Source organism: Eriocheir sinensis, chromosome 23 (assembly GCF_024679095.1).
Source record: "Eriocheir sinensis breed Jianghai 21 chromosome 23, ASM2467909v1, whole genome shotgun sequence".
NCBI classification, from domain to species: Eukaryota; Metazoa; Arthropoda; class Malacostraca; order Decapoda; family Varunidae; genus Eriocheir; species Eriocheir sinensis.
Window position 1 is genome coordinate 15,162,765 of NC_066531.1, and position 15,630 is coordinate 15,178,394.

The 15,630-nt window shown below is 45.7% G+C and overlaps 1 protein-coding gene across 3 annotated transcripts in view; it reads left to right on the plus strand.

The window, feature by feature from the left end:
- Nucleotides 1–15,306, plus strand: part of LOC127002501 (demethylmenaquinone methyltransferase-like) — a 101,977-nt gene extending 86,671 nt beyond the window's left edge. The window contains exons 1-6 of one of the 3 annotated variants that reach the window (XM_050868523.1): nucleotides 6,510–6,656; nucleotides 6,877–7,028; nucleotides 8,873–8,985; nucleotides 9,604–9,696; nucleotides 13,698–13,810; nucleotides 14,169–15,304. In XM_050868523.1, the coding sequence (XP_050724480.1) occupies nucleotides 6,531–6,656; nucleotides 6,877–7,028; nucleotides 8,873–8,985; nucleotides 9,604–9,696; nucleotides 13,698–13,810; nucleotides 14,169–14,249 (678 nt within the window). In that variant the 5' untranslated portion in view covers nucleotides 6,510–6,530 and the 3' untranslated portion in view covers nucleotides 14,250–15,304. Of the gene's footprint in view, nucleotides 1–6,509; nucleotides 6,657–6,876; nucleotides 7,029–8,872; nucleotides 8,986–9,603; nucleotides 9,697–13,697; nucleotides 13,811–14,168 lie in introns of those variants that run through there. The other 2 variants (XM_050868520.1, XM_050868519.1) reach the window with 2 other exon arrangements.
- The last annotated feature ends 324 nt before the right edge of the window (nucleotides 15,307–15,630 follow it).

Genomic DNA, 15,630 nt, shown 5'->3' on the forward strand with positions numbered 1-15,630 from the left:
CCTGAAGGGCCAGCAACAGGTGACATGTAGCCTATTACAGAGTCTTGCTTTTTTTTCTGTGGGGTCACAGTATACGTCATTGTTTCATCCACGTCAATTACGACGTTTGGTACATCCTCATCCAACTCAGCTGAGAGGGATGGAGGCGGGGCATCAAGAGGGCCTCCACCAGCTGTGTTTGTCTCTTCGGTGGCAAGAACAGGGTCAATGGTGACATCATCAAACAAATCTACTACGGTTTCCTCTGCTTAAATATTGGAGATGGATTCATCGCTCAGTCCAACTTGACGTGGCATCTTTTCTTATTTATGTTTCATACCTGTAAAAAAATAACAATAAAAAGGACTAGTCGCATATAGATGACAAAAAAAAAACTTTTCATAAAAGTTTCATAGCCTACTAATCATTTAAACCTTTATAGTCACTATGGCCTGAATTATCGTAAACAGAGGCACTATAATGATAACTTTTTATGTAAAGAGTGACGTGAATCCCACGAACGGAATTCGTGGGTCCGTGTGGAGTCACTGAACCTACCAATGTGTCTTAACTAGCATGTGGAGGGCGAAGCGCAACCTCACAGCTCCAATACTAAGAGCCAACTGAGTTCACGAGGGCCAACTGAGTTCACGAGGGCCCACTGTTCCAACGATGCCATTGCCACGAAAAAAGAGCGGGAATATTAAAATCAAATCAGTGTGGGTCCGCGCGGACCCAGCGATACAGTTCTAGGGTTAAGGGTTCCGTTTTGCCCCACCTTCCCCTATGTCGGTAAATGTGATAAGTGAGATGACCTGCACCCCTTGTACGTCGGTAAATGTGATTGGTGAGATAACCTGCACCCCCTGTACGTCGGTAAATGTAATAAATGTGATAACCTATACCCCTTGTATGTCGGTAAATGTAATAAATGTGATAACCTATACCCCTTGTATGTCGGTAAATGTAATAACCTATACCCCTTGTATGTCGGTAAATGTAATAAATGTGTTAACCTATACCCCTTGTATGTCGGTAAATGTGATAAATGTGATAACCTATACCCCTTGTATGTCGGTAAATGTGATAAATGTGATAACCTATACCCCTTGTATGTCGGTAAATGTAATAAATGTGATAACCTATACCCCTTGTATGTCGGTAAATGTAATAAATGTAATAACCTATACCCCTTGTATGTCGGTAAATGTGATAAATGTGATAACCTATACCCCTTGTATGTCGGTAAATGTAATAACTGTGATAACCTATACCCCTTGTATGTCGGTAAATGTGATAAATGTGATAACCCTTGAATGTCATCCTGGAATTTGGCCATTCTCTCATAAAAAACTAGCATGCTGTATCGCCGCCATCTTGCCTGGACAAACTAATATCAACACTCTGTGATAGTAAACATTGGGTTCTGCGCATGCGCAGATCAGGATCGGATAGACTAAAATACATTGATGAGATTTATCGCCACGCCGGGCTGCCCACAACATTTCCTCCCGTCACTCCAGAAACACAGGCCGAGGACCGCGAACTTGTTTTCCTCTGGAATGCCTCAGATTTGCTACACTTTTTTGTGCTGTCTGTAGCGCCGGTAGGGTTTTTTGAGGGGCGTTATAGACGGCCCCAGCCTGTTAGTGGCGCAAGCTAATTTTATTTATGGTGGCTGGCGTGATGTATGACTTGCTTGGCCCATGCTGCCTCCCGGTGCTCCTCTTGACCGAAGTTGCTGAAGTTAAGGTTGATTGAAGATCCGGACAGCATGCAAGTGCCTTCCACCCTCAACTTAGCCACAGCCTCTTTGACCTCAACCAGAGAGGATGAACTTTCGTCAATGGGTGGGTCAGCATCCACCACTTGTAACCCAGCAACTGGAAGCTGCCGACGTGGAGAGTCCACCATGTACAGCTGCTCAAAGTTCTCAGCCCAACGTGCCCTCTGCCCATTCATGTTAGACACGAGGCAGCCGTCAGCTGTTCGGATAGTGCTCACCTAATAAGAGGGAGACTTGGAGCGGAGCATCTTCACGGCTCGATAAGCAGGTCGGGGGTCATTCGCATTTAAATGGCCCTCGACTTCCTCAGCGAGACTCCTGACATACCTCTCCTTGTCTCTCCTCAGGAGAGCTCTAGTCCTACGCGACAGAGCCCTGTATTGGTCCCGCTTCCCAGCAAGTCTGGCAGCGCGACTCTCCTCAATATTATCCAACGTCTCCACCGAGGCAAAGGCACTCCTAGATCTCGGGCGCTCTCCAGTGCACTCCTCGGCATCTTGCAGACTCTTACGTTTGAAGGTATTCCACAGTTCTACAGGGTCTTCCAGGGTGCTGAGCACATCGAACCGATTTGAGACCGTCACTGCATACTCCTGAGCACATGCCAGGTCCTTCAGCCTCTCGAGATGGAACACAGTAGTGTTGCATCTCGAGATTCTTTTTGACCTAACATGAAGCTTGAGTGTTGCAACAACAAGCCTATGGTCAGTTGCAAAGAACGCAGCACTCCGGTAAACCCTGCAGTTCTGAAGGATCCCCCAACGATTATTTACGAGAATGTGGTCGATCTCCTTAACTACACCTCCGGCATCGCTATATCAAGTCCAGCGGTGCAGCTCTGGTCTCTGGTACCAGGAACCCGCAATTCTCAACTTTCTGGATTTTGCAAAATTCAGGAGGAGAGAGCTGTTGATGTTCCTGGTACATTTGCGGAAATGAGTTCCTGTACCCACTGTGGTAAGCCTTCCCTCCAACCGGCAACGTCGCAGTAGTGCTACTCAATTGTTGTTGTGAATAAACGATGTTCGTCGTGTTCGGCTGTGAGTGGCGGAGAGGTTCACTGCTATTCAGGAAGTGTAAGGGAGGCTATATCCATAATTAAGAGGTGAAAATAAATGTAGCATGTGTATGTAACACATGTTAAACCAAGATATCACTACAAAATAATAACACCAGAGATAAGACGAGGCGTATTATCTAGAGTCGAGACTTTGATGTTCCGCTCCTTCATCAGCATTCACGTGTGAACGTGTGCACTCTCTCTCTCTCTCTCTCTCTCTCTCTCTCTCTCTCTCTCTCTCTCTCTCTCTCTCTCTCTCTCTCTCTCTCTCTCTCGATGGAAATCCGATATAATTTTCTCACTTTCTAAGAAATCCGGCCACCTGTTTTTAACCAGTCTCTCACATACCTTCGCAACCACACTAGTGAGTGATACCGGTCTGTAATTTAATGGGTCCGCTCTCTTGCCTCCCTTAAAAATCGGTACCGTACTATGTTTGCTCTCTTCCAATCTTGTGGTACCTTTTCTTCACTCAGAGAGGCACTCATTATAGAGTGCAATTTCTCTGCAAGCTGATCACTACATTCTTTCAAGATCCACCCTGATACTCCATCCGGCCCCGTCGCCTTTCTTACATCCAATTTGTTCAAACTTTCTTTGACCTCCTGCACCGTTAACTGAATCTCTTGCATAACCCATATTGCATATCTCCCGGGGGTTGTACAAATTCTTCTTTTGTAAAATTCTATGGAAGCTGTTATTCATCACCTCTGCCATCTTTGCTGGGTACTCATATGTGGTTTCATCCATTTTCAGTTTATCGATTTTTTCTCTGTTCTTTAATTTGCCGTTCACACGTCTATGAAATAGTTTGGGTAGGTCTTTTCACTTGTCGATTATATCTTTTTCATATTTCCTTTTTTCTTCTCTTCTAATCTTTGTATATTCATTCCTTGCTTGTTTGAAATCGTTCCACGAGTTCATTCTTCTTCGTCTCCTCCATCTCTTCCAAGCTTCCTCTTTTCTCTTTCTAACTATCTCGCATCTCTTGTTAAACCACTCCTTTTTACCAACATCCTTTTTGGTTACCTTGGGGACATATCTATTTTCGGTTTCCTTGTATAGCTTTAAAAACGCCTCCCACTTATCCTGTGTACTCTTGGCTTTGAACAGCCCACTCCAATTTGCATTTTCAAAAAAGGTTCTCATGCTAACAAAGTCACAGTAGTTGCTTCTCCCAATTTTGTGATTTTCTTTTCGGTCAATCGTTTTCTTTTCTGATACTTCAAATTCCACAACCTCATGGTCACTCTTCGCTATTGGACAATCTACGTTAAGATTTTCTATTATTTCCGGCGCCTTACTAAATATATACCAGGTCTAGTCTTGATGCCTCGCCTTCTTTCCCGAATCTGGTATGTTCCTTGATCCACTGAGTCAGCACATGTTCCACTGCCAGTTGCAGTAGTCTTCCTCCCCACGACTCGTCTGCTCCCTGCGTCTCCCAATCCTCCCATTCCACCTCCATGCAGTTGAAATCACCCATTATAATTATTCTCTCACACGCCCTCAATATTTCATCCTTGCAACTCACCGTCTCTTGTATCATACCCCATACGCTTGTTCATGGGGGCACATACCTTACTACATAATGCCTCCTTCTTCCTTCAGCACCCACAAATTTCACTCTCAACACCTCTGTCAAGCCTTCACCCTCAATTACCACCTCCACCCTAATGCCTTTTTTAACCATTAACATCACACCTCCTCCCTGTTTTATCTTTCTGTCTCTCCTCCATATGTTGTTTGCACCTTCTCCAATCCCCACCACCTCAATTGAGTTACAACTTAGTTTCCGTCAGCCTCACAATATCAGGTTCTTTGTCTCTCAAATAGTCGTTAATTATATCTACGATGAAACTATTCCACTAATATTCGTATATGTCACTTTCCACCCTTCCTTCTTTTCTGTTAGTTTTATTCCCTTCTTCCTCTCGACCATATGAACTATTTTCTCACTTTCATATCCATTACTCTCCAAAAAAAAACTACCTCTTCTCTTCTTGCGATCTCTTCTCATTTAAATCACGAACCTCACCTCTAAAGGCGGCTTTACACTTGGCAATTCGCGGCTGGCAATACAGGCGCGGCAGCATTTTTGGTATGGGTCTGGGTCTGGGAGCTCTTCTCGCGGCAAGTTCTCTGCAGCTGAGCGTGTCCGTCTTGTATTGCCGACTGGCGGCCGGGTAAACAACATGTCGGCGCCAATAAAACAAGAAATGACAGATGCAGATAACAAGATTTGGAGCCGGGAGGCCGAAGTGGCATTGCTAGAGGAAAGTGAGACAGCATCGACACTTGTGGGACCAACAAGATAAGCTCTACAAGAAGCAGAGTCTGCGCAAAACAACTTTTGAGAGAGTGGCAGCAACATTGCGGGAAATGTTTATCTCTTAGCGAGATATCGAAGGAGGTATAAGGAACGGTTATTTTCGTGTATTATATAATCACACTATGTAATGCCTGGGGGTTGGGATGGCATGTTCCTCCCTTCTCCTTTGTTGTTAAATACAACAATAAACAATCAATCAATCAATCAATACTACTTATGATAAAACTCGTTTACTTAAAGTATTTCTACAATATTAGGCTTATATACCAAACTCATTGTGGTTTTAAGATATGGTAGTAGCCTTTTGGGGTGTCTGGGGTGAATTCATGCCCTTGCATTTACTAGCAGTTTACTTCTTGATGCTCCCGGCGGCTCCTCCCACGTGTGAAGGTACTTTCTCCCGAGAGCACCCAGCCGGTCTAGCCGCTAGATCGTCGCGGCTGTATTGCCGGCCAGGAATTGCCACGTGTAAAGTGTGCGTGTGTGTGTGTGTGTGTGTAATTCACCACGACCTGATCACGCGTTGGTCTAGTAATCGCCAGCAGCAGGTACCCTCCCGACATGAACAAGTGTTCTTTATCGTCGATCTATGGGTACTGCCAGGACCTCACACACCACACACCATCCCCTTTGCTCAAGGGGGGATAGTAACCACTCCTAGTCAACGGAAAGAATCCGGCCTGAGCGGGCTCAAACTGCCGTCCTGTCAGACCGTGAAGCCTGGGAGTGTGTGTGTGTGTGTGTGTGTGTGTGTGTGTGTGTGTGTGTGTGTGTGTGTGTGTGTGTGTGTGTGTGTGTGTAGTTCATTCATAACACCCTGATCACGAGTCTCTCTCTCTCTCTCTCTCTCTCTCTCTCTCTCTCTCTCTCTCTCTCTCTCTCTCTCACACACACACACACACACAGAGAGAGAGAGAGAGAGAGAGAGAGAGAGAGAGAGAGAGAGAGAGAGAGAGAGAGAGAGAGCAACGTCAGCTGGCCGTGCAATAAGCCGGAGAGCCTTACTGCACTCACACCTCACTATCACCTGTCATCCTCGTCCATGTAGCTATCCAGTCTATTCTTAAACCAAGCAATCGTCCCTGCACTAACTATGTGATTGCTTAGTCTATTCCATTCCAGAGAGAGAGAGAGAGAGAGAGAGAGAGAGAGAGAGAGAGAGAGAGAGAGAGAGAGAGAGAGAGAGGCGGGCCACACTTGCCATGGAGGTGGGCGGAGCTTGAGAGCCAGCCGGCAAATCAGCGAGGAGAGCGGCGCGGGGCTAGAAAACTGTACCTACCTTCGTAAATATATAAAGGATGTATAAAGGAATTGTACTGTACTGTATTCATGCCCTGCCTGTAATTCTTCTGTCTCTTCCCTGCTGCAGGATAATGTCTGAGGGCGGCAGTCGGGGCGACGTGGCAATGAGGGTGATCGCGAAAGTCCACAGGCCGGGGGTCACGCCGGAGGAGATGGCGGCCGGCTACGACGAGTGGTCCGAGAACTACGAGGAGATGGTGAGAGAGAGAGAGAGAGAGAGAGAGAGAGAGAGAGAGAGAGAGAGAGAGAGAGAGAGAGAGAGAGAGATGCCTTCGGTACCAAGTGCCTACGCAGAATCATGGGGTATCGCTGGAATGATTTTGCGTTAAACCGGCGACTACTCCTTGAGGTCCGGGAGTGAAGTGATGCGGCCCCTGGGGTACCCACCTGTAATCACCCGCTTCCCCGTCCCCTTAGATGATCTGGAAAGGCGGGTACCGTGGCCCCGCCATCACGCTGGAGGAGGCGCTGCGTTGGGTACCCCCGGAGCGGCGAGCTAAGGCCAGGGTGCTGGACGTGGCCGCTGGGACGGGCTGCGTGGGCCGCGAACTCCACCGGGAAGGCTTCAGGTGGGTGCCGCAGACAGGGGGTTGTCCGGTCACCATACTTAAATATCCTCCAGTCCACTCCCTCATGCCTGCTAGTGCCTCAGCCTCAACACGAGTCCAACGCCAAGAGATGAAGATGATGCCTGTGGCTTGGCCCGGGGAAACCCCCATTGTTTACAGATCTAGCGATGACCTGCGCATGACGTTTTGTCTCACTGTTAGTCTGTACGTTATCTATTTATGGAATTTACATACATTCATAATACGACTGCGTGGTGTTATGAATGGCTTGGGATTAGAGGGATTGATTGATTGATTGATATAGAGTTTCTTTCATGGCGCCGCAACATCTTGGTCATATGGCACCGGAGTAATAAAATGGAAGGCAAATAATTAAAATAATCTAAGGGTGATAAAAGTTATTAGGAAGATAGTTTTGAAATGGTCCTTTCAGATATAGCACTAGTTTAAAATATAATAAAATGTTTATTAAAAATGCATTAGTGAAATACAAAGAACTTTCTATGAAGAGACCCTACAAGAGATGGAGGATGCCCATCTCCTGCAGATACCCCATGACGTCATGTCCAGGGGTGAACGCCTTTTCACCCAGCATTAGGGAAAGGGAAAAATTCCCATCTACATCACGACACCGGGAGAGGTACTGCTCTCGCAGATCCCGCAGACTGGGGCACTCGACCTGGGATTAGAGGGAAAGACAACGACTCAGTAAACCTTCCATATCACTTGGCAACGTGGCTCATGCAACGTTGCCGCCTGACGGACCTTGGCAACAGGCGCCAGGGCGCACCATTCAACGTTACGCCACAATGGACAAATGAAGTAGATCTCACTCTTGCGCCCTGCGCAGCCATGCAGAGAGAGAGAGAGAGAGAGAGAGAGAGAGAGAGAGAGAGAGAGAGAGAGAGAGAGAGATAGCCACCCTCTCTGAGGAGAGTAATGGAGTGATGTGGCACCAGCGCGGTCTCGTGGGTAATCCTTGTGTCGCGCCCAAGGGGTCAAGTTAAAATCGATAGACTATACTATGTTAGGAATTAGGCCAGTTAACCGGGGGACTAGACAAATTAACTATTTCCCTTATGGAACTAGTCTAGGGCCGAGAGTTCAAGCCAACTATGAGTATCGTCTGAGCTCAAATAAGCCTTCGATGGTACTTGAATACTTCGGTGATCGGCTCCCAAACCGAGACAGAATCAACTTATTCACTGCCTGAAGACTAACCACATTTACCATGAAAGGAATAACAATAGTGAAGTGTTTCCTTTCATGAAATAATAACTAATTGTTCTTGCTGAATTAAAATTAAAGAGCAAGGATAATTTAACCTATGGAAACAGAGAGGAAAGCCACGCCACCTGGCGAGAGAAATAAAAAAATATCGCTTCAGACCCAAGTGGTTGGTTTTCTCTCACTCCACCACCGGCCTTCACAAAGTAAAGACCAAGGCACTGCAGCCCACCCATTAACTCGGACGCAGTGTACCTTCTATTAACTGACTGAGGGATACTATACCCGTCAACGAGACTTCAGAGACAACAATATCTTTTGAAACCCGCTTCTCAGCTAAGTGCCCCCAGCAGTTATTGGAGACAGATAGATTTTACTACACGTATCCGGTAGGATTATTATTTGTTCGGCTGTCTGGAGTTGCTTGTTGGATACCTTCACCACCTAATAGCTGGTAAGCACTTGTTTGTTTGGGATTGTCTGACGGGTGTGTTATTCACTTTGCGAGTGACCTAACTGTTGGGTAGGGTAAATTTACTGATTCCCAACAACTACTACTACTGCTATAAATTCTACTACTACTACTACTACTACAACTACTACAGCCACTCCCACAGGCACATAGACGCTGTGGACCCGTCGGAGGGCATGATGAAGCAGCGGGAGACTGGCATCTATACCAACGACTTCCTGGAGTTTTTCGGCAGCGGACACTCCACCGTGCCCAAAGGTATTAGTAGTTTTTTTTTTTTTTTTACATCAAAGGACACGGTTCAAGGGCAAAAAAAGAGTACAAAAAAAAGCCTGCTACTCGCCGTTCCCATAAAAGATAAAAGTAACGAGTAGACAAAATAGAGGTCAATTTCGAGAGGAGAGGTGTCTTGATACACTTCTTGAAATATGTCAAGTCATAGACAGGGGGAAATACAGACGAAGGAAGGTTGTTCCAGAGTTTACCTCTTGCATAAGGGTTTTGGATAGTATAGGGATGAGCATGAGTAGAAAGTCGTGTGCAGCGGGACCGCGGGAGGGAGGGAGGCATGCAGTTAGCAAGTTCAGAAGAGCAGTCATCATGAAGATATCGATAAAAGATAGAAAAAGAGGCAACATAGCGGCGGAATTTAATTAAGAGGTAGAAGGTTGTCAGTAAGAGGATGAAAACTGATGAGACGAAGAGCCTTAGACTCCACTCTGTCCAGGAGAGTTGTGTGAGTGGAATTATTGTTATTGTTGTTGTTTCATATGTAAAGATTAATATACGTATTTTTCTTTTACATCTCTCTCTCTCTCTCTCTCTCTCTCTCTCTCTCTCTCTCTCTCTCTCTCTCTCTCTCTCTCTCTCTCTCAGACACATACGACCTGGTGGTCACCTCGGGCGGTATGGGAGAAGGTCACATCTCACACAGTGGCCTCGACGACGTTGTGCGCGTTGCAAAGAACGGTGAGTGAGTAAGTGAGCCTGCGTGCGTGCGTGCGTGCGTGCGTGCGTGAGTGAGTGTGAGTGTGAAAGTGTTTTTACAAAAAAGGAGACAGCTCAATGGCACAAAAAAAAACAATAATATAAAAAAAAGCCCGCTACTCGCTGCTCCTGAGAAAAAGAAAATCAAAAGAGGTGGCCGAAAGAGAGGTCAATTTCGGGAGGAGAGGTGTCCTGATACCCTCCTCTTGAATGAGTTCAAGTCGTAGGCAGGAGGAAATACAGATGAAGGAAGATTGTTCCAGAGTTTACCAGCGTGAGGGATGAAAGAGTAAAGATGCTGTTTAAATCTTGCGCAAGGGGTTTGGACAGTATAGGGATGAGCATAAGTAGAAAGTCGTGTGCAGCAGGGCCGCGGAAGCATTCAGTTAGCAAGTTCAGAAGAGCAGTCAGCGTGAAAATAGCGATAGAAGATAAAAAGAGAGGCAACATCGCGACGGAATTTAAGAGGTAGAAAACTATCAGTTGGAAGAGGAGAGCTGATGAGACGAAGAGCCTTAGACTTCACTCTGTCCAGAAAAGCTGTGTGAGTGGAGCACCCTCCCCCCCACACGTGATATGCTTACTCCATACGAGGGCGGACAAGGCCCCTGTATATGGAGGAGACGATACAGAACGCCCAACCTCGAGGAAGCTGATTTAGCGAGAGTGGAAATATGAAGTTTCCAGTTGAGATTTTGAGTTAAGAATAGACCGAGGATATTTAGTGTTGAAGAAGGTGACAGCTGAGTGTTCTTGAAGAATAGCGGATAGGTGTTTGTAAGATTGTGTCGAGTTGATAGGTGGGGAAATTGAGTTTTTGAGGCATTGAAGGACACAAGGTTTCTTCTACCCCAATCGGAAATGATTGCAAGGTGTGAGGTTAAGGGTTCTGCAGCCTCCAGTCTGGAGTCGTGTACTTTCTGTTGGGATGGGCTTCTATTGAAAGAAGTTGAATAATGCAGAGTGGAGTCGTAGGCGTATGAGTGGACAGGACAGTTTGTTATTGAAAGAAGATCATTGATGAATAACAAGAAGAGAGTGGCTGATAGGACAGAGCCCTGTGGAACACAACTGTTGATAGGTTTAGGGGAAGAACAGTGACCGTCTACCACCGCAGAGATACAACGGCCGGAAAGGAAACTGGAGATAAAGGAACAGAGAGAGGAATAGAATCTGAAAGAGGGCAGTTTAGAAAGCAAAGACTTGTGCCAGACTCTATCGAAGGCTTTCGATATGTCTAGCGCAACTGAGAAAGTTTCACCGAAATGGCTAAAAAAGGATGACCAAGAGTCAGTTAAGAGAGCAAGAAGATCGCCAGTAGAACGTCCATTGCGGAACCCATACTGGCGATCAGATAGAAGGTTGGAAGTGGAAAGGTGCTTTTGAATCTTCCGGTTAAGGATTGATTCAAAACCTTTACACATACATGAAAGTAAAGCTATAGGGCGGTAGTTTGTGTGATTGGAACGGTCACCCTTCTTAGGCACAGGCTGTACAAAGGCATACTTCCAGCAGGAAGGATAGGTAGATATTGATAGGCAGAGACGAAAGAGTTTGACCAGGCAGGGTGTCAGCACGGAAGCATAGTTTTTAAGGACAATAGGAGACTCCATCAGGTCCATAAGCCTTCTGAGAGTTGAGGCCAGAGAGGGCATAGAAAACATCATTTGGAAGAATCTTAATAACGGGCATAAAGGAGTCAGAGGAGGGCGGGGTGAGTAGGAGGAATATGCCCAGAATCGTCCAGGGTGGAGTTCTTACAGAAAGTTTGAGCCTTAGAGACAGATGAGACGACAGTGCTGCCGTCAGGGTTAAGGAAAGGAGGGAAAGAGTAAGAAGTGAAATTGGAGGAGACATTTTTGGCTAGATGCCAGAAGTCACGAGAAGAATTAGAAGAAGCAAGGTGTTGACATTTTCTGTTGATTAAAGCAGTTTTGGTAAGTCAGAGAATAGATTTGGCCCAATTCCGGGCTGAAATTTAAAAGCCATAGTTAGCGAGAGTTCGAAGGCTCTGGAACTTTTTGTGAGCTGCCTCTCTATCTTTAATAGCACGAGAACAAGCACGATTAAACCAAGGATTTTTAGTATGAGGAGTAAAAAAAGAACATGGAATGTATGCCTCCATTCAAGAGACAATCACCTCTGAGATGCGCTGGGCACATACAGAGGGGTCTCTCTCCTGGAGGCAGTAATCATTCCACGGGAAATCGGAAAAGTACATCCTCAGGTTGTAACGGTGTAACGCTTGGTTGCGGGGACTTGCGGGCGTGAAGGGAAACTCTTGCTGTCTTAGAAGAAATATATTCTTACCCTAAGATACAGCGTAGCGTGGGTGAGAGAGACGAGACGCTAGGTGTGTGTCGTGCGAGCTCTCTCGAAGGAGTGACGAGTTACAGAGTGGAAAATAATGAAGTTACAATTGGTCACGTATGTCAAGGTGACCTCTAAGCTTGATGAAATGCTTTGTATACAAACTGAGATGGTAAACACTGACAGCTGACATTCCTACAAGGTGGCGTGATATATCTGTCGTGTTCTTTTTTCCATTGATATACTGCAATTACTATAACAAGGTCGTCCCACCGAGCTGAAGCAAAATGCCAGAAGCATCGCCTCTTCGGTGGGTCCAGAGGATGTACAGGAGCGATAGGACAGGAAACAGAAATAAGGTTATGGTCGGAGGAACCCAACGGAGATAACAGTTTGACAGAGTAAGCAAAAGGATTAGAGGTAAGGAAGAGGTCTAGAATGTTTGGCCTGTCTCCAAAACGGTCGGGAATACGTGTAGGGTGCTGAACCAACTGCTCTAGGTCGTTGAGGAGAGCAAAGTTGTAGGCTTGTTCACCAGGCTGGTCTGTGAAAGAGGATGAGAGCCAAAGCTGGTGGTGAACATTCAAATAAGAACATAAGAACATAAGAACGCAGGAGTCTGCAAGAGGCCGGTAGGCCTGTACGAGGCAGCTCCTTTGACCCTAAGCTCCCGTGTATCTAACCCCACCTAATCACCCATGATGGAGATTTCAGCGAAGGGGGAGTGAGTAAAGATGTGCTCCACTTTAGAATTCAAATAGTCAAAGAATTTTACATAGTTAGTAGAGTTAGGTGAGAGATAAACAGCACAGATGTATTTAGTAATAGAATGACAATGAAGTCTTAGCCAGATGGTGGAAAATTCAGAAGAGTCTAGGTCGTGGGCACGAGAGCAAGTGATGTTGCGCGCGTAGGCGCAACATCCAGCTTAGGATTAAAATTTAGGATAGAGATAGTAGGAGGGAACAGAGTAGAAGTTTCTGTCAGTAGCCTCAGTAACCTGTGTTTCGGTGAGGAAGAGAAAATAAGGTTTAGAGGAGGAGATATGGTGTTCCACAGTATGAAAATTAGAACGAAGACCACGAATGTTGCAGAAATTGGTAAGGAGGAGGTTCAAGGAGTTATCAGGACACCTCTCAAGTCGGCAGCCAGAAGGGGAATTTATGGTCCCCCCCCAGGCGGGGACTCCGAGACATTGTTATTTTTCGCCATTTTGAATTTTGAATTTTGTGAAAAGGTGTGTGTGTTGTGTGAATGTAGTGTGGTGTAGAAAGAGAGAGGAACTGTCTTTAGAGAGCATGCTGAACTGCTCTCTGGTGTTGATGAGACAAAAGGGAAACGGTTAGTGAGGACATGGTCTTTGGAGGGCTTCAGCACCATCCTCGCTTCCCATATATCCTCACCGAGAGTAGGTCACGCCCGTTCGGTAGGTGTCTTCCTACCTACTCCTACTATAGGATCGCAAAACAGTTCATGGTAATCCCAGCAACTTTTACGAGAGGCTTTTCAAACAGGCGAAGTTAGGCGCCGTTTAGGATGGGAAAGAGCCTACATAGAGACTTCAGATTTGCCTGGAGTAAACCTTGAGGCGGTCTCCCTAGGGTGGGCTAGACGACGCGCCCCCTAGCGTATGCTCCAATGATTAACTGATTTCCTCCTCTCCGGCACTCCAGGAGGCTTCGTGATCATCGTGATGCGCCATGAGTTCCTGCAGACCGTGCCTTCCTACAAGGACAAGCTGGAGCCTTACATGGACCAGCTGGAGGCGGACGGGAAGTGGAAGAAGGTAGGGAGCACCGTTGCCAGATTATCGTACTCAGAGCATAGTATTTACCGTTTTTTGACACCTAACTATTGCCAAGAAACATCAGGAATTCACTATTTTAACGATAGATATAAATGAATCTAGTTATTGAGCCCCATGAGACATATTTGAAGTCGGAAGTTGGTAAATATATAAGAGGCTGAGTACAACTATCTGGCAACGTTGGTACAAGAAAACATTTACTTTAATCAAGGTTTCTGTCTGGCGGGGCTGTTCACTGTATGGGCGCCTGTCACGACACTCTGGTATAAGGAGATGGTCAGGAGCTGGCCAGGGGGAGAAGGTCACGTATTTGAAATGATGGTCATAATTCCTTCAGGTGGAGCGGCGCATCGTCCCAAACTATTTCTGTGACAAGGAGGGTCTCGTCTTCGTCTTCCGCATCACTAAGCCTGAGTGAGGAGGAAAAGGAGGGAAGGGAAAGGAGAGAGATGAAGAGGAGGAGTTATAGTGGTGCTGTGCCAAGGCCGTCTCTATGTAACAGCCTTGGCTTTCGTCGCGGCACCCGAGACTGAGGTGTGAATTATCGTGCTCTGGCAACCTGGCGTCATGGCGTCTACGATGTTATATGATAGTCTACGCATAGGGCACATTTGTCAGTATTAATCATATTATTGAAATTGTCGTAAAAATATGTTTTAGTTTATAAGACTGAGGCTGCAGAATCCTTACCCTCAGACCTTGCTATCATCTCCGATTGTGATAAAAGGAACCTTTGGGTTTTTGTGTCCTTCAATGCCTCAAAAACCCAATTTATCCACCTTTCAACTCGACACAATCTTCCAAACACCTATCCCCTATTCTTCAACTACACTCAGCTGTCACCTTATAATTCTTCAGAACCAAATATCCTCGGTCTATCCTTAACTCAAAATCAAAAACTCAAAAACTGGAAACTTCTCATCTCTTCTCTCACTAAATCAGCTTCCTCGAGGTTGGGCGTTCTGTATCGTCTCCTCCAGTTCTTCTGCCCCGCACCGCTGCTATCCATATACAAGGGCCTTGTCCGCCCTCGTATGGAGTATGCATCGCACGTGTGGGGGGCTCCACCCACACAGCTCTTCTCTATCTTTCGGCCACTCCTCTGTTGTAAAAAAAAAAAATAAGGTCGCTGATTATGTAGCTGTATGTGTGTGTGCATGTGTAATGGCAAGTTGCCAGAACACGATAACGAAGACCTCAGACTCGTGTGCTGCGACTATAGTATACGTTTATGAATGCTTGGTCTGGGTCTTGGGGTCTTGATGATGTACAGACATGTATATATATAATAAACGGGTGCCTACTTCCCCTCAGAATCATGTTAATCTTTGTTTGTTTCTCAAGTTAATTTAAGTGATTACTCATCCTAATTTATAATGTGTCTGCTGTTCCTAATTTATAATGTGTCTGCTGTTCCTAATTTATAATGTGTCTGCTGTTCCTAATGTATAATGTGTCTGCTGTTCCTAATTTATAATGTGTCTGCTGTTCCTAATGTATAATGTGTCTGCTTTTCCTAATTTATAATGCGTCTGCTGTTCCTAATTTATAATGCGTCTGCTGTTCCTAATTCATAATGCGTCTGCTGTTCCTAATTTATAATGTGTCTGCTGTTCCTAATTTATAATGTGTCTGCTGTTCCTAATTTATAATGCGTCTGCTGTTCCTAATTTATAATGCGTCTGCTGTTCCTAATTTATAATGCGTCTGCTGTTCCTAATTTATAATGTGTCTGCTGTTCCTAATTTATAATGCGTCTGCTGTTCCTAATTTTAAAAGCGTCTGCTGTTCCTAATGTA